We start from the raw sequence: 24,534 nt of genomic DNA on the forward strand, positions 1-24,534 counted from the left end.
TTCGAGGCTCAATTTCCCAGGGCCCACGTCAGCCAGATGCACAAGGTGGCACATGCATTTGGAGTTCATTTGCAGTGGCTGGAAGCCCTAGTCCACCCATTCTCTCTCTGCCTTTTTCTCAGTTGCTCTCAAATAAATAAATAAAAATAAACAAAAAAAAATTTTAATTGGGGGGACTGGAGAGAAGGTCCTTGTTTGCAAAGTCTGACAGCCAGGGTTTGAGTCCCCAGTGCCTACATGAAGCCAGATGCACAAACTGGTTCTTGTATGTGGAGTTCATCTGCAGTGTCAAGAGGCCCTGGTGAGCCCATATTCATTATCTCTCTCTCTCTCTCTCATAATAAGTTAAAATATTTTTAATCTGGAGATATGATAGTTTTTAATTCTATATGATAAATTTGTCAAGAAGTTACATTTTATAAATGAACAAGTTATAGATAATAAAATGTAATTTAAACTATTTTTTTTTTTTGAGACAGAGTATCATGTATCCTAGGCTGACTTCAAGCTTACTACATAGCCAAGAATGATCTGGAACTCCTGCCTTTCTTCCCAAACGCTGGCATTACAGGTGTGCACTACCGCAGCGGATCCGGTGCAAAGCTGGGGATCAAATCCAGGGCGTTATGCAAACTAGCCAAGTGTTCTACCAACTGAGATACATCTCCAGACTGATTTTCAATTCTTTTCATTTTCAGTACACATCTAACTACTACACATTTTTAATGTTTAATTTTCATGGATAGGTACTATATTTTCATTTCAAACATCAAGATATGTAAAAATACAAGTACTGAGATGAGTCAATTTTCCCCATGTTCTTGCCAACCAATGCACTTGCCCTCCTTATAGATAATATCTCAATACCTTATTGCATATTCTTTCAATGTTTGTGCACATCCAAATGCACAAGCATAGTCTTATTTTCTGCTATTTCTGTTCTTTGGCTCTTTTTTTTTCTTTTTTTTTTTTTTTTTTTGCAGTAGGGTCTTTCTCTAGCCCAGGCTGACCTAGAATTCACTCTGCAGTCTCAGGGTGGCCTCAAACTCACCCATCTCAGAATACAATCAATGAAGCAGTAATTAATACCTATTTACTCCTCAACCTCCTTCCTCTGGAAATTAAATAGCAGATGCTGCAAATTATTTCATTATGCACAGAGCAACAATATAGATAACATTAATCCAATTTATTAACTGTCAGAAAAAAAATATAAACCTCCAAAAATAGTAAAAGCAAGTGAGACATGCAAATGAACTGAGGTTTTTAGAACTGAGACAATGTGATGAATAGGGAGTTGTTGAGAACTGGGCAGTGTTGGAAAGACTGCTCCTAAAGACACCTCTGGAGCACCTGGTCTTTTAGGCACAATGAGTGGCAGGTTGTGTGTGTGTGTGTGTGTGTGTGTGTGTGTGTGTGTGTGTGTGTACGTGTGTAGAAGTCAGAGTATTGGTCCTCTCCTTCCTCGTTTCTCATTGTCAGCTGCCTCACAAGCTTTGAGATTCTCTCAACTTCTTTTTCCATGTTGTGATTACATATATGTGCATTCTATGAGTGCAACTTCACATGGGTTCAAGAAACTAATTGTCTAATGGTCAAGCTCACAGCAAACATTTTTTTAAACATTTTACTTACTCATTTACTTATTTGAGAGTGAGAAAGCAAGAAAGAGGTAGACAGAAAGAGAGAATGGATGTACCAGGGCCCCCAGCCACTGCAAACAAACTCCAAATGCATGCACCACCTTGTGCATCTGGCTTACATGGGCACAGGGGAATCGAACTTGGATCCTTAGGCTTTACAAGCAAATGCCTTAACTGCTAAGCCATCTCTCCAGCCCAGCAAACATTTTTTTAAATTTTTTTTTGTTCATTTTTTATTTATTTATTTGAGAGCGACAGACATAGAGAGAAAGACAGATAGAGGGAGAGAGAGAGAATGGGCACGCCAGGGCTTCCAGCCTCTGCAAACAAACTCCAGACACGTGCATCCCCTTGTGCATCTGGCTAACGTGGGACCTGGGGAACTGAGCCTCAAACTGGGGTCCTTAGGCTTCACAGGCAAGCGCTTAACCACTAAGCCATCTCTCCAGCCCCCAACAAACATTTTTAAACACTGAGGTATCTCCCCAGCCCAAATGACAGGTTCATAAGAGTTAGATGGTTATGTACTACGACATTTTTTTAGTGCCCCCTGATGAACTAATTTCTTTTTTTACTTTGATACACACACACAGAGAGAGAGAGAGAGAGAGAGAGAGAGAGAGAGAGAGAGAGGTGGACACAGAGAGAGAATGAATGGGTGTATGAGGGCCTTTAGCTGCTACAAACAAACTCCAGACACATGTGCCATCTTGTGCATCTGGCTTATGTGGGTCCTGATGAATTGAACCTGGGTACTCTGGCTTTGCAGGCTAAGCCATCTCTCCAGCATAAAAGCCAATTTCTAAAGTAAATACTTAACAATTCAAAATATGCATACTAGTTTAAGTCAGAGAAAGGTTCCTAATAAAGAGGTCTGCTATTGTGAAGTGTATATTGGTATAAAATGCTAAATTGTATTTTGATAACAGTTTATGTGTTCTTAAAAGAACAGAAAACTTGTGAGACACATGCTAAATAATAAGGGACAAAAAATATTCCTAATAGGAAATACTAAATATTCTTAGTTCTTTGTTTCTTGAAAATCAGTTGAAACTCATTCTCTCACACAGCCTTGTTCAACGAATGAAAATAAATCCTAGAGCTATGTAGCAGGTAATTGGGATGATACAGCTATAGCCAGTGTGCTTACCCCTCTGTCTCTGAAACAGCAAGTGTGTGTCATTGGCCCAAGGCCCTTCCATTATAGGTCTTGTGATGGTTTATATTGATTGTCAATTAGGCAAAGGACCTACAATCACCTGTGAGGGATTTTCTTGATTAGGCTAATTGAGGTGAGAAGACCCACCTTAACAGAGCTGCGCAATTCCACACTGGGATCCTAGGCTGTGTAAAAAGAAAAGCTGGCTGAGCAGTATTCCTTGATTTCTGTGCTCCACTTCCTCACCGTGGACTGACTGTGACCAGCTGCCCCAAGATCCTGCCACCATGCCTACCTGACCATGTGGGATTGGAACCCAGAACTATACACTGAGATGAGCCCTTCCTCCCTTAAACTGACTTTTGTCAGGTTTATTTTTTTTCCTCAGCCATGAGAAGGTAATTGATACAGTCCCTTTCTGCAACCTTATCTCTTTAGCGCTGGCCTTCATAACCATACCTCATTCCCCATACCAGTGGGGAAGGCCAATATGGCAATGAAAGAAACAGGAAGCATGAGCCTTGCCTACTTCAGGGTAGGGTGCTCCCTCTACCAGCTCACTGCATATCTAAGCATTAGTCCCTCACCAGTCTCTGTCCCTTTGCTTCTCAAGGCATTTTAAATTGAATTCATCAGCCATCTAAATCTGTCTCATGAGCCTTTCTGTTCTATGACATTGAGCTAGACAGTTTGCTGGTAATACACTGGACTGCACTGCATCAGGGCAACTTCCACATGACATCCCTAATGGACAAAGGCAACAAAAAAAGAGTAGTCAGTGTGCATTCCAATCAGAATGCTGAAGTCTGCAGAAAACCTGGGGCTCTCTCTTCCCTTGTTCTGGTTTTCACTTACCTGGCATCAGCCAGAATGGCACGTGCCACTGCCCAAGCCACAACAAATACTGCTGGAAACCCTGGAATTGGAAAAAGGTTTAGAAAATATATTTATCTTAGGACCAAGTATTTTTTTTTTTTTTTTGCATGGGGAAAGTAATACAGGGAAGAGTGAACATAAGAGAATAACACAAGGGGAATATCCTATTTGTAGTTAAAAGAGAAAAAATAGAACCAAAATTATATGTGAATAATTCTGTCTAATTTCATCTCTTTAATTTAAGAAATAAATGAAACCATGAAGGACAAATCATCCCTGAAAGTTTGAAGATGAAGTTTGGTCTAGTTTTCACTGGAAGGACTTGGAGGAAAACCACATTTGGAGAGACCAGAGGTAGACAGAGGATGGTGTACTCTGACTTTTGTCACACTGTCACAATTTTTGATGAATGAGGCAATAAGAGAGACAGAAGAGAGGCTGTCCTTAAAAAGCTTAGAATTTTTTATCATTAGAAAAGTGGCAGGCAGAGGAGGCCACACAGCAGGTTATAAAGTCAGGAAGACTTGACCACCTTAGCCTCTCCCTTTCTTTTTCTCCTACTGGCACCAAGAACAAGCGTTTCTCTGCATTAATAGTTTAGAAAAGGGCCACAGCTATGACCATGATGATTTGTGCATGTGCTATATCAAGTCTACTATACTGGACTTGCATGAGTCCTTTGACCACCAGTAAAGGCTGACTGCTCCAGGTAATTACACCTTGGCATTATTCCCCCCCCCCAAAAAAAAATCATAAGCCAGAAATTATAGGGACCAATACATTAGGCAACTGAAAGATTGAATGGCTGACTTTTGATTATGTAACACTTATGAATGAGGTTTAACAAAAGGAACTATGGAAGGTATAATTAAAACACTACCATGGAGACTGACTGGTGCATTCATAACCTCTATGGTGAATACCAATAACTCCACTGAGGAAGACCCTCAGTGGAATGGAGGCATGGAAGAGGGGATACAAGAGGATTCCATGAGGGGAATGGGAACAGCACATGATCTGTTCATTAACTAATAAAATAATTAATTAATAACAATTACACTACCAAAGTTAGGAACGACTAACAGAAAGGAAACATTTTCCTGTATCTTAGCACATTTTTACCAAACACAATATTAAATTCTTTATTTAAAAATAAAACCAACAGGGCTGGAGAGTTGGCTTAGCAGTTAAGCACTTGCCTGTGAAGCTTAAGGACCCTCGTTCCAGGCTGTATTCCCCAGTACCCACGTTAGCCAGATGCACAATGGGGCACACGTGTCTGGAGTTCATTTGCAGTGGCTGGAGGCCCTGGCACACCCATTCTCTCTATGCCTCTTTCTCCCTGTCTGTCACTCTCAAATAAATAAATTTTTAAAAATTTTAAAAAAGATTTAAAAATAAATAAATAAATAGAAATAAAACCAACACATATGAGTAGAGTATTAGAGAGATTGTTCAGTGGCTATGCATACTTCCTGTGTAAGCATAAGGACTGCAGGGCCTGAGTCTGAATCCCTAGAAGCCACATGAACAGCTGAGCATGGCCCCCACTCCTGTGGACAGCAGAGATCAGAGAATCACTGGGGCTCAGGAAAAAGGCAAGCTCTGGAATCAGTGAGAGACTCTGTCTCAAGGAAACACGTGGATAAGTGATAGAGAGAGGATACAATGATGTTCTCCTCTGGCCTCTGCACACATGTTCATAGGCCATGCACATTTGCATGCACCACACACAAACCAGCTCATACCACACTCATATGCTATTCACACACATTCACCCACACTTGTGGTAGTTAAGGTATTCTTTCTACCAAAAAGATGAACAAAGAAAAGACTGGGATGAAGAAGTTTCTTCAGGAAAGATTGGAAATAAGTTGTCACCCCTTATAGTGACTTTAACCTCAGCCTGTCTACTTGACTAGTGAATTTTACAATCCTATATTCCTTTGTGTTCTTCTCTTGCTTTAATCCGCTTGAAGTCTGTTGTTTTTATATCAACATAGATCTGCTTAGTTGTGGTTATTTCTTAGGTGTAACTTGCATATTCTTTTTATCTACCTTTCCACTTGTGTATTCATCCATCCTACCATTTTTCCATTGAGCACTTAAATGCCTATTTGCATGCCAAAGATTAGTTTAATCTTAGAATTAAAACAATGGACAAATAGATAATATTTTTGTTTTCTCAAAATGTATACAATAGGTGCTTCAGTTGCGGATACTGAGAAATTGAGCTGGAATAATCCTTGAATAATATCAAGTCCATCAACATTTTTATATGGGTGATGGAAAAAAGCTAAATCAGAGATCCAGAGACACAGAGGTTCCCAAGAGCCCATCACTGAAGCAGACCTAAAATGAACTCAGCATGGCTCAGGGAAATTGGCAGAAGAGGGGGCTGAAAGATTGTTAGAGCCACAGTTGGGACATTACACACAGAGACATTGCCTCTTCCCCATAACTGATGGCTACCCCCACAATGCATGAGCCACAGTCCCCATGGGGACAAGTGGCATCCCCAATGAGGAGGGTCCCTTCCAAGGGCGGGGGCGGCGGAGGACAGGGAGGAGGGTAAGAATGGTACCAACATGTGCTGTTTACATACTGAATATGTCCATAACTAACAAACAATTAAAAAAACAGAAAGAGATATCAAAATAGAAGCACTTATAGGAAAATGGATGGGTTTAATGGAACTGCAGTGGGGGAGGGGAGTTCAAAAAAGATGATGATGGGATAGGATGATGTTCTAATTATAGTATGTTTATATATGAAAATTACTAGTAAAATAAAGCATACTGTTGTAAATGAGACAAAATTAATAAAGATAATGTCAATTATCAATTTATGCTTGTTTATCAGTTATCAACTCATGCTTATTTTCAGAAAGACAAGAATGATATCAGGTAACTGGAGGGAGGGTTAGGCATAGCTATTTCTGATAGGATGGTTAGAAAAGGCCTATCACAGATAGTTTTGCTTTTCTTCTGTGTTGACTATTGTTAAGACATCTGTTTCTTTGATCAGCATTTTCACATTATCTCATGCTCAGGTCTACATCATCTGATTCCTTCATAATCTCCTAATGAGGCAATTTCCTGTGTCACATTTTATGTTTTGATTAATCATGCTGGAGATGGCAGTATATTTTAGATAATGATTATTTTAAATATTTTATATCAAACCTGGTGGGTTTTTTTGTTTGTTTATTTTTATTTATTTGAGACAGAGAGAGAGAGAGAGAGAGAGAGAGGCAGAGAGCAAGAGAGAGAATGGGCACGCCAGGGCTTACAGCCACTGCAAAAATCTCCAGACACGTGCGCCCCCTTGTGCATCTGGCTAATGTGGGTCCTAGGGAATTGAGCCTTGAACCGGGGTCCTTAGGCTTCACAGGCAAGCACTTAACTGCTAAGCCATCTCTCCAGCCCATAACCTTTTTTTTTTACATGTTATCCAGTTCTTTTGTTATAGTCACACAAAGTGGACTAAGGTACAGATTTTAATACAACTCTACCTTTAAACGATATTACTGCTAAGTGAGTGATTAAAAAACATTCACTAAGGACAGGAGAGATGGCTTAGCAGTTAAGGTACTTGCCTGCAAAGCCAAAGGACCCAGGTTTGACTCTCCAGGACCCATGTAAGCCAGATGCACAAGGAGGCACACACATCTGGAGTTTGTTTGCAGTGACTGGAGGCCCTGGGGCACCCATTTTCTCCCTCTCTCTCTCTCTCTCTATCTCTCTTTCTCTTCCCCACCCTCTATCTGCCTATTTCTGTATCTCTCTCTCAAATAAATAAATAAATAAAATTATTTTTTAAAACATTCACTCAGTTGAGATTGCATAATATACAGATAACACAATGAAATAGAGTGTTCTATGATAATTTTCAGAAAACACAGAATGTGTAAACTTTCTACACAAGAGCATGGCAACAGGAACATAACCATATGGAATTACCAGGGTAAATCCTTTTATATGTTAATACGCACATACTGGCATCTCGTCTGGTGATTGAAAATTAAAGATAGAGATTAAGCACCACATTCAATAATAATAAAAACTAAAATTAAAACCTTTAAAATATAAAAACAAATACAGAAAAATATACTCATGAAAGTATGAATAAAATCCAGAGTCCAGTGTCTTATTTACAGAACAGAGATAAAAATACAGAAATTTAAGGGTGTGTCCAGTTGAAAGAAAAAAGCCTTTTTTCCTCTACCCATTTTGAGGGATTAAAAAAATGAATAAAAATAGTTATTTTAATTATTTGCCTACAGTTGAGTGAAGGTCAGATATAGCATATTTTTCTTTGGATTGTAATTTTCCTTCCTTTCCAATATATTTAGTGATTAAAGTCAATATGAATTGTAACTTGGTGTGAGTTTCACTTCTGAGTATTTTTGTAGCTGAAGCAAGTTTAAAGCTATAATTGTGCCCCCAAGAGAAGCCAACCAAGTTATATTTTTCAATAAGTTATATTTTTACAATAAGTAATGTCATTTGGAGAAACTATGGAATTAGGTTCACTATGAATTTTCACAAGGGATCCTGCAAAATAACTATAATGGCTTTGAAAAATAAAAATAATAAAATCAGACTGAAAATATCAAGATAAAGGAGCAAAAATCTGTTAAGCAAATTTGAGTAAGAATAGCTACTTCATAGGGGCAAAGAATCAGTCTTAAAGGAATATTATTCTTCTTTATATCACATATGCTCTGGAAATTTTTTTAAGAACAGTGGTGCAAAGAGAAATTGAGAAGCTAGACTAACTACTGCCTATGACCCTACAAAGAGTGTGCATTATCATGTGGGATGGTGGGCGATCACATGAGCATACTGCTGCATGAAAAATGCCTTCCCAGTGAGCTTCCCTGAGACCCCTACATGGCTTCTACTGTGTTCTTAACCTACCTCATGGAGTGAGGAGCTCAGAAAGTAGTGCTTCTCGACTGAAGGGTCAATCACTAGGCCAAAATTGTTGTGGACAAATTAACAAATGTTATAAAGGAAAGTTAGAAGCTGTGGTGGTTTGATTCAGGTGTCCCCCATAAACCTAGGTGTTCTGAACACCAGTTCCTAGCTGATGGAGATTTGGGAATTAATGTCTATTGGAGGCAATGTATTGTTGGGGGTGGGCTTATTTATGGTTGTTATAGCCAGCTTCCCCTTGCCAGTGTTTGGCACAGTCTCCTGTTGCTACAGCACACCTTATGTTGTCCAAGGGATGATGTCTACCCTCTGCTCATGTCATTGTTTTCCCTGCCATTGTGGAGCTTCCCCATGGAGCCTATAAGCCAAAATAAGCCTCTTTTTTTCCCACAAGCTGCTCTTGGTTGGGTGATTTCTACCAGCAATGCAAACCTGACTGCAACAGAAGCCTATATTTTCATAGAAGCCCACTAGAAATTTGGGGGTGGGGGGGTTATTGAATATTTTATTTATTTGAATGAGAGAGAAGGAGAGAGAAAAAAAATAAAAAGAATGGGCATGCCAGGGCTTCCAGCTGCTACAAACGAACTCCAGATGCATGTACCACCTGGCTGATGTGAGCAGCTTTTTAATCTCATGCACTTTGATGTGTCAATTCTTGGTATGGTTTCCTGAGATATGGGGTTCTGTTGAGAAAGCAACTGCCTATGCCTAGAGTTCCTGCTGTACCTCCTGTGTTTTCCTCTGGTAGCACCGAGGTTTCAGGTCTTGGATCCATTTGATCTAATTTCAGTCTTCCATAAGTGAATATCCAGTGTTCCCAGCACTATTCATTGAAAAGGTTGTGTTTTCTCTCACCTGTGTTTTGGTACCTTGCCACAAGTTAAGTGTACATAGCCTCGTGGGCCAGCTATTGTATTCATTTATTGTCATGTCTGGTTTTGTGCTTGTATCGTTCTATCTGGTGTTGTCATGCCTTCTGTATCATGCCTTTGGTACCCCCAGCATTGCTCCTTCTTGCTCAGGATTGCTTTGGCTGTTCAGGGTCTTTTGTGCTCCTATATAGATTTAGGGTTTATTTTTAAATGCTTTTAAAAAATATTTTTATTTATTTATTTATTTATTTGAAAGAGAGAGAAGAGGAGGCAGAAAGAGAATGGGTACACCAGGGCCTCCAGCCACTGCAAACGAACTTCAGATGCATACAGCCCTTGTGCATCTGGCTTAATTGGGTCCTGGGGAATAGAACCAGGGTCCTTAGGCTTCACAGGCAAATGCGTTAACCACTAAGCCATTTCCCCAGCCCTTAAATGCTTTTTTGTATGAGAACTTGAAAACCAGTTTCTAGGGTTTCATTGTGACAAACCCCACACTTCAATATAAAAGCCGCAGATAAGAAGGAAGACCCTGGGGCATTTGTCCTGTGGATATAAACTGATCCTTGCATTCATGATCTTACAGTAGAGGTCATTACCTTCCTAAAACCTAAGACCAGAACAATACTTCCCGTCAAAAGTTTGACTTAAAGGATAAAGGACAAAAAGAAAGAGATATCAAAACAAAAGGACTACTCAGAAAAAGGAGGATGCTTAAGGAAATAGGGGTAAGAGAGGGGGACAAAAGGGGCCAGTACGCGAGAACTACCATCAAATTCTAATATATTCATATGTTAAAATTCCCAATTAAAAGTGTTTGAAAAAATTTTTCGAGCTAATGGGTAAATAGTGGCACGTCTGTTATGGGGAAAACCATCTGCCCTTTAATTGGACTGGAGGCCTGCTACATGAGAGGAAACACATCCCTGATACTGAAAAGCTACAACAGGGGTAGTCATGAGCTCAAGGGTTGTGATATCTGCTGCTGTCTGGCTAAATGTATATACTATGCTCACCAAACAGCCAGTAAGCACTTATCTTAATGTTCATACCCATACAGTAATGCTACTCTCCCTTTTGGTTAGAGAACCTTCTCTTTTCAGATGGCAGTGGCCCTGGGATGACTCAGAAGGCATCATGGTGCTGAGAAGATATGACAGAGGAGTGCTCAGCACTGAAACATCTCTATCACACCTTCCAAAGCTCAGGGTCCATTGCGGAAAAGGTGGCAGAAAGAATGTAAAGGCCAAAGGAAGGGTAGGACTCCTTACAGTGTTCTCCAGACACAAAATATCCTGGATATCCATGACTTCACAATGCCTGACACTACCTATGCAAGACCATCATAATTGGAGGAAAAGATGATGCCATCAAAATAAAAGAGAGACTGAGGGGGAAGGGGATATGATGGAAGTGGAGTCTCAAAGAAAGTGGGGGAAGGGAGGGAATTACCATGGGATATTGTTTATAATTATGGAAGTTGTCAATAAAAAATTATTAAATTTTTTTAAATGTCTATTGCTTTGGACCAGAGAGATGGCTCAGCAGTTAGATGCTTGTTTATAAAACCTGACAGCCAAGGTTTGACTTCAAGTACCCATGTACATCTTGATGTACAAAGTGGTGATGGGTCTGGAGTTTGTTTGCACACCCATACTCACTCACTCTATCTCTTTCAAATAAATAAAAGCATTTTCAAAAATTAAAAATAAAATTTCAAAGCCAGGCGTGGTGGTGCATGCCTTTAATCCCAACATAGGGAGGCATAGGTAGGAGGATCTCCATGAGTTTGAGACCACCCTGAGACAACATAGTGAATTCCAGGTCAGGCCTGGGCTAGAGTGAGACCCTACCTTGAGGGGAAAAAAAAAAAAAAAAAAAAAACCTAAGAAAAGGAATGTTCTTGTTTTGTTCAGAAGGGAAAAAAAAATCTTTCATATCTCGCCTTGATCCCCTGAGGGACTCTATCCTATGCTGAGCACCTCATCAACTGAATATTAAACTAGCAATTGAGACCTATCATTGTTATAGGGTCAGACTCATCTCTATTTTAAACACTTCTCCATGCTGGTTTCCAGCAGCCCAGCATCCCATGCTCCATGTCATATTGAGGCTGTGCTTGACACAGTAATTGCCCCAATGCTGGTTCAGTCATTTGTTGAATGTGAGCTAAATATTAAGTTTTTAAACCCTGCCAAAAGTCATTTGAAAAATAGTCTTCTAAATGGTATGGCAAATCTCTATAATTAATCTATAATTTGCATTGTGTTAAGTACAGTCAGGAGAATCTTATAAATTCCTTTCTGGCATTCTTACTATAATAACCTAGAAAAGCAAGTCAAAAAGAGCTTCCAAATTCAAAAATCAAAAATTTTCTGACAAAAAGCTGATAATATAGACACTGGCATAAGGTATGGGCCTCAAAGTTCTAAATGTGTGTGTGTTGTGTATTCTCTCAAATGCCCCTCACAGAAGCCTTGCAAGATTTTGGCCTTGAAACATCAAATATAAATTAAGCTTGAAAAGTTTGCTAGTCCTTGGAGAATGATAGAATTGGCATTAATAATTGTTATTTCAAAATAGAGCAGTGAAACAAAAGAGAGGTGATAACGATAAGATAGGGAAGGATTGTTTTAGGAAAACAGCTGAAGGATTGCTGGCAATGGGCATGGAAGAATTTCCTCAAAATATAACCAGTTAAAAGGGAAAGATGGGCTGGAGAGATGGCTTAGCGGTTAAGTGCTTGCCTGTGAAGCCTAAGGACCCCAGTTCAAGGCTCAGTTCCCCAGGTCCCACGTTAGCCAGTTGCACAAGGGGGCGCACGCGTCTGGAGTTCGTTTGCAGTGGCTGGAAGCCCTGGCGTGCCCATTCTCTCTCTCTTCCTCTATCTGTCTTTCTCCCTGTGTCTGTCGCTCTCAAATAAATAAATAAATAAATAAAATGAACAAAAAAATATTTTTTTAAAAAAAAGGGAAAGATGAGGGGCTGGAGACAAGGCTTAGCAGTAAGGCCCTTGCCTGCAACGCATAACGACCACAGTTCAATTCCTAAGTCCCCACATAAAGCCAGATGTACAAAGTGGTTCATACAGCAATGCCAGGATGACATTGGACATATCAGTAAGCCATGGGACATGCAAGGACAGTTAAGATAGTAGCCAGTGGGGATGATGTCTTTATTTTGTAGGTATTTATGCATAAGTACATGTATCTATTCTTCTCTTTTGGGATAGATTTCTGAATTCGAGCCAACAGTTATACTATCAAGATCTGGGTCATGTGACCTCTCTTTTTCTTAGATAGCAGTGAGTTGACAAAAGCCACACCCCTTGTCACAAAGAATAGGAACCAAAAGAGGAAAGAATAGAGCATCAAAAACATCCCATTTATCCTTTCATTGAAACAAACTGAATAAATTTGTGCCACGAGAGAGGTAAAAATGGTTTTCCTATTGAAGGGTAAGGTGATAATGTAATAATGGCATAGATAAAAATGATGTTATCTATTGTAACATATTTTACAGTTACAATGATTGCTACTGATCTCTGTCTCTAGATGAAATTATGTCAAGTATCTTATGTAGAATAGTCTGGGTAATATTCATGTAGATTCACACAAGTCAGTCTTTACTAAAGTAAATATTACTTGTCATTAGTCAATAATCTAAAATCAGCCTCTAGTTTAGCCAGATAGGCCAAATGACCAAATGGGTACAATAGTGGCATGTCTGTTCTGGGGATACCAACTGTAGTCTAACTGGACTGGAGGCCCACTCTATAGGAGGGAATACATGGCTGGTAATGAAAACCTAACCAAAAGCCTATGGCAGAGGAGGTCATGAGCCTTAGTGCTGGAAAGCCTGCTCTTGTCTGGTTAAATGCATATATTATGCTCACCAAACTGCACTGAGAGCACTACACTTAATGTTCATATTCATATAGTAATGCTACTCTAACTCTTGTTAGAGTAGCTTCTCTTTTCATATGACAGTGACCACTGGGATGACTCAAAAAGAAACGTAGTGCTGAAAAGAAGTGACAGAAGAGGGCCCACCACTAAAACATCTCACACCCTCCAAGGCTCAGGGTCCATTGTGGAAGAGGTGGTGGAAACCATGTAAGAGCCAAAGGAAGGGTACCACTCCTTACAATGCAACTGTCCAGACAGAATTTGGCCTCTATATCCACGACCTCACAGTGCCTAGCAATACCTACACAAGACCCTCATAACAGGAGGAAAAGAAGATGACATCAAAATAAAAGAGAGACTAACAAAGAGAGGGAGAGGATATGATGGAGTTATGAAGGGAAAAGTGAGGGAGGGAAGGGAATTATCATGGTTTATTGTCTGTAAGTATAGAAGTTGTCAATAAAAATTTATACATTAGCCAGGCATGGTGGCACACACCTTTAATCCCAGCACTTGGAGGAGAGGTAGGAGGATCGCCATAAGTTCGAGGCCACCCTGGGACTATATAGTGAATTCCAAGTCAGCATGAGATAGAGTGAGACCCTACCTTGAAAAAAAAAAAAAAAGAAAAACAATAAAAAAGGAAAAATATACATTAAAAAAATCTAAAATCAATATATTTTACATTTTCAAACTTCTTTTAACTTAAAAAAAGCAAAGTAGTTCATGTATCTGGAGTTCATTTGCAGTGGCTAGAGGTCCTGATGTATCCACTCTCTCTGTCTCTCTCTGTCTCTCTCTCTCTCTCTCTGCTTATAAGTAAATAAACACTTTTTGAAATTTTTTAGAGGGGGAAAGATGATAGAAGTGCTTACCCCAGCCTATCAAGATGAAGCCCCACAGGTATTTGGTATCCGAAAAGAATGACACAAAGATTAAGTTATGCAGGTAGAGCCCTTCCACCAAGATCCAATAATAGTTTGTAGCCAAGAAATAAATAAACATCACAACAGCAATCTTGCACCCAACCTGTTATAAATAAACCAAAATTGCATCATATTAGAACTCTTAATTGTACTGGATGTCAACCTGAGATCACTAAAAAATAATTCTTGCATTTTTTGATAGACTAATAGGCCAAGATTATTAAAAGAACCAAGTTATTTTAAAGTAACATTTTCAGACTACAGACTTGATTCTATTGAGTGAGTTTACTTTTTTCTTTTGGAAGTTGCCAAGTTTCATAATTCTGTCATCATTTAAAAAATAATGCAGGATTGTCACAGGAAATGTGTACAGAAAACCACAAAGAATAAAATATTATTCATGTTTATTTCATGAATTTATTTTAGTTTGGTCTTTTTTATGTCCCTAATGCAGGAAAAGTACTAATAATGAAGCTGATCCAAAGTTAATGACTGAAAACATTTCACATGCCTAAGAATCTGTGATCAGCTGATGGTTCTGCTGGGCTGGGCTGGGCTCAGTGTATCCTGCCCAGGCTCCCCTGGGAGTAATACACTATCACTTCTACTACATGCTACTGGGGAATGCTAGTCACAAAGTGGCCAGGCTCACACACAACAGGGACAACGATGCTACAGGGAAACAACAGAGATACAGACAAGACATTAATTTGACCAACAAAATAATCTGTCTACTACAACTGAGTTCTAGAACCAAATCCAATTTGATCCAATTTGCTGAGCTATTGTGTGACTATTTACTAACTGATAGTGGGACATTCAAGAGCAGTATCAAGGGTTATGGAATTTTATATTGGAACAAGACTGGGCATGCAATGGAAGAACTAGATATCATGGGCCTATAAACCCAAAGATCCTTCCTTGGGAAAGAGGTAACCCATGATAGCTGCTATGTTCTATACATATGCCATTGCAATCTTATGCTTTCCCAGAATGTTCTTGAGGAAATAGCCCACATGAGTTATTATACATAAGACAGAAAAAGTCTTCTAATTTTATTATCTTAGAGATAAAATAATGCAAAGAAGTTAACAAGCATTTAGGAGACCATGAAATTTTACTTGTTTGTAAAGGTATATAAAATGCACGGGGAGAGAAAATGGTGAGAACACTTACATACTGTGATTTGCCCACAGAAGTTGTTTCGATGGTATTCTGCAGGTCACCCTGCATAACAAGAGTCTGCAGGGCCTCTGTGCCCAGGTGCGCCTGGGCCACTCTGTCCTTCACAAAGATGCTGGCAGCTCTCAGCATGAAAGACACAAATAAGTGCAGGTGGATATAGTTCCTGGTGCAATGCAATCGTCTACACAGAGAAAATATTCATTGTTTAAATTGGACAAAACTAGAAATGGAGGAAGAAAATTCTTGAATGAGCTCAATTCTGCTCCTCCAAAAGGAAAGCAAGATAAGTTCAAAACCCAAATTCATTATTGTGTTTCCAATAAAAACAACTTGGAAGCCGGGCATAGTGGCGCACACCTTTAATCCCAGCACTCGGGAGTCAGAGGTAGGAGGATTGCCGTGAGTTCAAGGCCACCCTGAGACTACAGAGTGAATTCCAGGTCAGCGTTGGCTAGAGTTACATCCTATCTCAAAAAAAAAAAAAAAAAAAAAGTGCTGAATAAACCAACTAGTCGATCAGAAAAGAAATTCTGAATTCTCAATAGCCCATGTGTCTCATAGGATAAACATATGTTTGGAATGCACCTCTGCTGTCTTTTCTTCGATTAAATCTTATTTATACTCAGATATCATGAATATCACATCTACATGCTGATATTAGACAATTTAGAAGACACTTTTGTCCAGTAGTAATGAAATCATTTGGGAAAACATGAAACTAGTCATTACACCAAGAATAAAACACTTTAGTCAACTCCATGCTACACCACTTTGTAAACAAATACACTTAAATCACAAAGGAATTATCTTAAAGGTTTCATACACTTTTGTTGCTTTAAGCTTTTAAAGAAACCAAATTTAACTAATTATGCAAATGAATTATCAAATAACCCAATAATAATAGCTTTTATTAAGATTTTGTGCTAAAAAGAAGTTGGCAAGGGCCATAGATTGTGTGAACCTTCATATTTGCAATGGATAGGAGTCACTTGTCCCTTCTTGAAGAAAGGAACTGGGAACCACTCACCTGAAGTAGCCAATGATGAGAATAGCCACAGCCAAGGAGCCAAAAGAGACAGAGTAGCCAACAGTGTACAGCACATGGAGGCTCTCAAAGAACTCTTTCTGTAGGAGAGAGACGGCCACACATGAAGACGATTGCCAGGAAATTGAAAAAGCAATTGTATCATTTGAGTGATATTATTTCTAGTTCTCTTCTGCTTTTATGAGCTGTAATTTATATGTAATTAAATGAACAGGTATAAAATAAGCAGCTTGATGGGTTTTGACACACCAAGTTCATTTGTGCCCCCTTGCTAGTCAAGAGCCACCCACCCACATTCCCACAGAACCACATTTCAAACTTCTGTCACAAATGAGTTTTCTCTGTTCACATTCTTCATATTCTTTTAGAGTGTTCTTAGACTTCTTAGAATTACAAACTATATCTCTTTTGTCAACAAACTATTTTTGATAATCCTGAATGCTGTTAACATGTATTAGCACTTCATTCACTTTTAATCTTTTACTTTAAAATGATAGATTGATTTTTTTTAAAAAAGTCGAAAAATATAATAAGATAGGTTCATGTGCCCCTTGACCAGTATCCTTCTATGGTTACAGCTAACATAACTATACTAAAATATCAAAATCAGAAATTCAATACTGGTACAATATACTTCTTTTTTAATTTCTTTTTTAAGCAAGCCCAGAAGACTGGCCTCTTTTTTATGCAGAGAGAGAATTGGCACACCAGGGCCTCAAGACACTGCAATTGAACTCCAGACACGTGGGCCACCTTGTACACATGTGTGACCTTGTGCTTGCATCACTTTGTGTATTTGGCTTACATGGGACCTGGAGAGTCAAACATGGGTCCTTAGGCTTCACAAGCAAGCACCTTAACCACTAAGCCATTGCTCCTACCCCAATATACTTCCTTATAACTCATTTTCTTGTCATATATGTGCATTTTCATAAGCATCACTGAAATCCAGACACAAAGGTATTCTACTAGCTCAAAGATCTACCTGGGTTTCTCCCTGTACAGTAACGCCTACCTTCTCCTCCTGAGTATCAAACACCTGACAACTGTTACTCTGTTTTCCATCCTATAATTTTAGTATCTCATAGTGCTCTGTAAATGGAGTCGTATAGTATGAGATTTTAGAGTTAGGCTGTAATGTCTTTGAAATCTACCAAAGTTGATGCACCCATCAAAACTTCATTCTGTGTGTACAAACTATGTGTATCCTTATATTGGAATGAGTTTCCTATAGATGGTAACAGTTGTATCATTTTTTAAAAAAACTTTATTTTTATTTGTTTATTTGAGAGAGAGAGACAGAGAAAGAGGCAGAGAGAGGGAAAGAGAGAATGGGAGCACCAGGGCCTCCAGCCACTGCATATGAACTCCAGACATATGTGCCCCCTTGTGCATGTGGTTTACATGGGACCTGGAGAATTGAACCTGGGTCCTTAGGCTTCATAGGCACGTGTCATAACTGCTAAGCCATCCCTCCAGCCCTGTATCATATTTTAATGGACCCAGTCTGCTTATTTATGTATTTAAATGATTTTAATAGAACACTAATGTACTGATGCTATGTCCATCTTTTTTTGTTGTTGTCTTACTTTAATTATTTTTACTCCTCCTACTATCCTGTATGTTATTTGAACAATTTTTTGAAATTCTATTTTGTTATTTTGAATTGTATTTTATTTAAATGGCTATTCTAGACACCACAAAATAAGCAGGATGTAGAGATTACACAGCTGACTGGAAAGTTTGAACATTGAATTTTTATCTTTCTTTTCAAATTAAGCCCCCAATGTTATAAATTTCCTCATAAGTTCTGCATGTGTGTTTTCCATATTTTTTATATATATGGCTTTTATATATTCTCTTCTAACTTTTGCCATGTCATATTATTCTTAAGTCCTTGTAAGTTGTCAACACACTTTATTATCTTGATTTTTATGTAATCAGTTTGTAGTCAGAGAACATATTCTAAGACTTCAGTCATGAAACTTAATGAGAATTATTTCATACACCAACATACATTCTATCTAGGTGAGATGTTGGTAGGTACTTTAAAAGATGTGGATTTGGAGGACTGGAGAAGTGACTCAGTCAGTAAGCACAAGATCCTGAGGTTGAACCCCAGTACTCATGTAAAAATATCTGGGATGGTGGTGGTGATGGTGCCCACCTGTAACTCAAGCACTGTGGTTAATTTAAGGACTATTTGAAAGCTGTGAAAAGGCTGGGTATGGTGGTACACGCCTTGGGAGGCAGAGGTTGGAGGATCACCATGAGTTCAAGGCCACCCTGAGACTATATAGTGAAATTTCAGGTCATCCTGGACTACAGTGAGACTGTATCAAAAATGGGGGGGAAAGCTGGACTTCTGGGTAAGATGGTGGCACAGGAGCCACACCAAATCAGCCTAGGGAGGGATTTAAGCAAAACCACAGCAAAATATACTCTTCTTCTGAAAAGTGAAGGTGTATAGGTTTTTATTAGCCACAGAGGAGAAGCAGGAGAGACCAAGATCCACCAGAAAGGAGGAAAAGGGCCACAATCTTGCTGAGGTGCTTGCAGCTGCAATCCGTGTGATCTGCACACCCATTGCCAAGCTGAAGGAGCAGAGATCAAACGGGGATTTATCAACCTCCTGGCAAAGTCAAGAAACCTGAAGGGGAGACAGTGGAGATCATTTAAGGAGCTGCTGAAAGGGATACAGGTGAGACCACTCTCCCATCCCCCAACCATCAGAACCCTGAAACCACTGGAGAACATAATCCAGCCCCCCGTGGCAGGGCATCCAGAAGAGTTGATCAGAGTACCAGGTCCACAGCACAGCATGAAGGGATCAAGGGGGACACACAGCATTGGTGAGATTGGAAGTCATCCCAAAAAGTAGTCATCCCAAAAGGTAATGAGGCTGACTGACAAAAAAGCAGGTACATAGGCCTGTACTGGAAGTGCTAATCTCTCTTTCCATGTCAGGGCAGGTTATGGGTGACATATTATTGGTTGGCCTTACCATTCTCAATTAAGCTGTATTTCAGGGTTGGCTATTGTTGCCTTTGATGCTTTCAGATTTATAGGGCCTTTGTCTCTTTCTTCTGTCATTATTGGGGGCAAGGTCTGATTCAGATCCAGGCTGACCTGGAACCCAATTCAGAACAGAATTCCCAGCCTCCCAGTGTGTAGAGCAACACACCCTTCGGGATTTTGGCTTTCTAAGGCTGTTTGTTTTAATCTCCACACTTGCATACTCTGTGCTGGGTTTCAGTGAATGTGTATTATTGCTCAGTTGAAGTTTAGAACTTGACAGTAAATTATTCCACCCAACCCACTACAATACTTGAATATCAGGCAAACTTAACACCTAGGATTACTTCTGCAGTTAGATTGGGGTACAAGAGCTACACTTAGTACCTTAAACTCATATCCTGAAGGCATATGAAGTTGGATCTCTACATCTAAGAACACTGCAAATAAGTAGAAAACCCAAGCATCAAATCAACTCAGGATGCAAAACTCACTACACAATAATACAAGAAATACAAAGAAACAAGACAGTACAATCCCACCAAAAATTATAAATCCATCAGAAATGACCCCCAGTGAGGCTGTTTTAGATGAAATGCCTGAAAAAGATTCAAAAACATGATTTTACCTATACTCAAAGTAATCAAAGGAATTAAAGAAGAAACCAAACTCATGAAAAAGAACACAGGAAAGAAGCTTAATGAAATAAGGAGGTCAATACAAGACATGAGTAAGGAAATAGAAATACTGAAGAAAAAACAGAAAGAAATTCTAGCTCTAAAAACACAGTCAGTCAAATAAAAAACTCTGGAAAGTCTCACCAGTAGAATGGATGAAGGAGAGAACAGAGTATCTAAACTAGAAGACCAGGTGACAGACCTAATATAGTCCAACAAAGAGAAAGACAAGCTAATAGAAAGGTTTGAACAGTAATTTCAAGATATGCAGAAGCTGGGTGTGGTGGTGCATGCCTTTAATGCCAGCACTCGAGAGGCAGAGGTAGGAGAATTGTTGTGAGCTCAAGGCTACCCTGAGACTCCATAGTGAATTCCAGGTCAGCCTGGGCTAGAGTGAGACCCTACCTCAAAAAACAAACAACAAAAAAAAAAAAAAGCCAAGCATGGTGGCTCATGCCTTTAATCCCAGCACTCGGGAGGCAGAGGTGGGAGGATTGCCATGAGTTTGAGGCCACCCTGAGACTCCATAGTGTATTCCAGGTCAGCCTGGGCTAGAGTGAGACCCTACCTCCAAAAACCAAAAAAAAAAAAAAGAATTCAGAGTATAGTAGGAGGAGGATTTCACTCCTAAGGCATAGTAGGAGTGTTCAAGCAAGTTATAGATGAAAATTTTCCCCAAATTGGGCAATAAATGCCAAAGCAGATACAGGAAGATTTTAGAACACCAAACAGACAAAACCTGGAAAGAAGCTCTCCTCACCATGTTATAATTAAACTACTAAGCATGCAAACCAAAGAAAATATATTGAAACCAGTTAGAGAAAAAGCAAGTCACCTACAAAGTTAAGCCCATCAAAATAACAGCAGATTACTCAACGCAAACTTTAAAAGCCAGAAGGGCTTGGAATGATGTATTCCAAGTTCTGAAAGATAATAACTGTCAACGAAGATTATGTTATCCTGCAAAGCCATTGATCCAAATTGATGGAGAAATAAGGACATTCCACAACAAAAACAGGCTAAAGGAATTTATGGCAACTAAGCAAGTTCTACAGACAATACTTGAAGGAATCCTTCACACTGAAGCAAAACACATACATGAGGAAACAGGAAAAACTAAAGCATATTCAAATAACAGTTAAAAAAAATTCTCAAGTTCAGTAGATACCAGCAAATGTTCAGTTTTTATTAGTTATGCAAGTCATATATTGACATAAAATTCATCTTCCACTATCAGTGAATATATATTTCTGACAAGGAATGAAATTATCTTGAGGCATTTTCTACTAATTCAGCATCAGTATAAGCTTATAACAACCTCCTTATATTGATTAATGTTGTCTAAGAAGTTTCCATCTTGATGTTCAAAACTACAAGTTGTGAACTACTTAAGAGCCTGTTGAAATGGTAATCTTTTGTGGTAGAAATGGGGATGGAAAGGAAGTTCTATTGATGCAAAACTAAACAATTCTTCATGTCCATACAAAGTATATTCATAATTTTAAAATGATTTAAAATTACACAAAAAACTGACAAAATGGTAAAAGTAAAAGAATATCTTAACTATTCAAAAAAATCATTTAATGCATAAAGTGACCCTCCTAAGCAAAAACTATTGCCTTTTATCATTTTTAAAGCTGTGGTGCCTAATATGCAGTAGTTCTTGCATTCCAATCTACATTTTCACAATATGCACAGAGTAGGAGAGGAAGAGAAAAGTCAATTTGCTTGAGGTATTAAAAAGAATCAAATAACACAGATGTCTTGGTTTTTCTCCTTCTGTGCTTTTTAAATAAAATAGTATGTGCTTAAAATAAATTTAAAAATAAATAAATCTTCAACTTACCCACTTCTTCCCTACTGATCTCTCTCCTACTTCCTTTAAAATTTTTCAGGTATTAAAAAAAATGTCCAATGTTGAGTATGAATATGCTCAGAGTCTTCAGAAAAATTGTTATATATTCACTTCTCTATCATATACATATATCATTACCTGTTTTTACTTACCAGGAGGTTAAGCATGACTTTTAAACCACTAAATCTAACTTTTTCAGGTTTACATATGATTAGTGTACCACAAACAGCACCAATATGAAATGAGGATGTGGGGACTCTGCCCTAGATTGTCATCGGTGAATGCCATATCACATAGACCTGCACTCACCCTTGGTTCTCAGGTCACTCACATCTGTGAACTGAAAGTATCGCACTGGAAAGTGTACATGATGCCCTTCTTTCCTCCCTAATGCTACAACTTCATTGTATACTGACGAAACTATCTACTGGCAAATCTTCTGAGACAGAAAATGTGTCTGTACAATGTCAAACTTCTTCAGGAATATAGATAGTGAGATGAGAGGCAGTTAAGAGGGACTAGTCAGGTGGTTTTGGTACATAGGCAGACAGCTAGGGAAGGCTCAGGAGAAACCTTACATCACACAGTCACCCTGCCTTCCTCAGCAGCAGAACTGGAATTCAGCTTCTGCTAGTCTCTCCCAATCAGATATCCCTTTCTCTCTCCCTCTCTCTCCCTCTCTCTCCCGTTCTCTCTCTCTCTCTCTCTCATCTCTTAGTGTACCCTACTCAGGTATGCACCCCTTCTCTGTGCCAAAGCCAATTGGCTTTCACACTTTACACAGCTGTGCCAACCTCTTTAGAAACAACTCCATGATTCCAGATAGTCCTACCTGGGCTCACAGTGGGGGTGGGGAAGGCGGGGTCCCTCTTCTGTTCTTTGGCTACTCACATCTCCACATCTGGGTCCCAGCACCAGTAAGATTATGTCCTTCCCACTCTGGAAGCTTGATATTTCTTTGTTACTATTTTTTTGTTTTTGTTTTTGTTTTTTTTGGATTTTTGAGGTAGGGTTTCACTCTAGCCCAGGCTGACCTGGAATTCACTATGGAGTCTCAGGATGGCCTCGAACTCACGGTGATCCTCCTACCTCTGCCTCCCAAGTGCTGGGATTAAAGGTGTACGCCACCACACCCAGCTTTGTTACTATTTTTATGACCTTTTCATTTTCTTGAAAGCACATGCCTTTTTAGGAAAATCCCTTTTCACATATTTGTTTCCAGGGCCCATGTCTGTTAGACTCCCACATGGGCTCTTGGACCACATGGGTAGATCCATCATTCCCTTCCTCCTAAGCAAATTCTCCCTCTCCCTCCCTTACATCCCTGATATTTCTCAATAAAATGCAATGGTTTACAAATTATCCTTCTCAGTATTGTTTTGCCACAGTTCTTTGGTAAAAACAGACACAAATTCAGGGTTTGAAGTTTAAGGACTGTTCCTGAACCCCATGAATCTCATAACATAGTCATTCATAGACAATTAAGAGTGAATCATAAATCATGTTACTGACTACCTATTTGAATTTTTATGCATAGTGAAGCAGAATATAGAATAATATAAATATAGTGATATAATATAGTACAGATTTAATAGGTATATATACATGTATGTTTCTCTCAGCCAGGTAACACTAATGTAAGACAAAGGCCAGAATGGTTCAGATGTATCTGATAGGATTCCACCATTGTTTTATCATTCATGGTCTTCTGACCTTTAATAAAAAGGATGTTTCATATAATAATTAACAAGCAAATATTACATAAACAAGATTATTTTTCTACCCCTTGGGGACCCACAAACACACACACAAAAAAATCGTTACCTTTCCTATGCTAATATCTGGCTGCAGAAAGCAGTCAGAATAATTAGCCCATGTTTTATTTGCACTATGAATAAAATCCCATGTTCCATTGGGGGTACAATGTCGGAAGGCAACTCCTGTAAAGACATGAAAGATATTGAGTTGAGATTGTTAAGGTCTGTCTATAATCAAAAACAAAAGAAGAGTAAATTCTGTTTCCAATTGATCATTTCAGAAAGGTTCAATACCTTTATGATTGAAGTCGTAAATATAAGGAGGACATGGCACAGCTAACATCTTCCCCACTGTTCCTCTAGGCCAACATATGAGTCCATCCCATTCTGGAGAGCAATTACCTTCTGATGAGGAAAAAAGAATAATGAAAAACAAATAAAGATAAATGAAAAGATAACAGAGAACAAACACATATAAAATGCAAACTTCCAGATCACTACGTGGATCAAAATGCAAAACAGGACTGGAGAGATGGCTTAGCAGTTAAGGCTCTTGCCTACAAAGCCAAAGGAACCAAGTTTGATTCGCCAATGCTCACAGAAAGCCAGATGCACAAGATGGCACAGGCATCTTGTGTTCGTTTGCAGTGGCCAGAGGCCCTAGTATGCTCAT

The 24,534-nt window shown here is 39.0% G+C and overlaps 1 protein-coding gene across 2 annotated transcripts in view; it reads right to left on the reverse strand.

The window, feature by feature from the left end:
• Pth2r (parathyroid hormone 2 receptor) overlaps positions 1–24,534 on the reverse strand; it is a 106,356-nt gene that overhangs the window by 34,519 nt on the left and 47,303 nt on the right. For both annotated transcript variants that reach the window (XM_012947738.2, XM_045147829.1), the window contains 6 exons: positions 24,156–24,266; positions 23,929–24,044; positions 16,540–16,637; positions 15,504–15,693; positions 14,277–14,430; positions 3,658–3,718 (listed from right to left, as the gene is read on the reverse strand). In XM_012947738.2, coding sequence (XP_012803192.2) covers positions 3,658–3,718; positions 14,277–14,430; positions 15,504–15,693; positions 16,540–16,637; positions 23,929–24,044; positions 24,156–24,266 — 730 coding nt within the window. The remainder of the gene's footprint in view (positions 1–3,657; positions 3,719–14,276; positions 14,431–15,503; positions 15,694–16,539; positions 16,638–23,928; positions 24,045–24,155; positions 24,267–24,534) is intronic.

This window comes from Jaculus jaculus, chromosome 4 (assembly GCF_020740685.1).
Source record: "Jaculus jaculus isolate mJacJac1 chromosome 4, mJacJac1.mat.Y.cur, whole genome shotgun sequence".
Classification (NCBI taxonomy): domain Eukaryota; kingdom Metazoa; phylum Chordata; class Mammalia; order Rodentia; family Dipodidae; genus Jaculus; species Jaculus jaculus.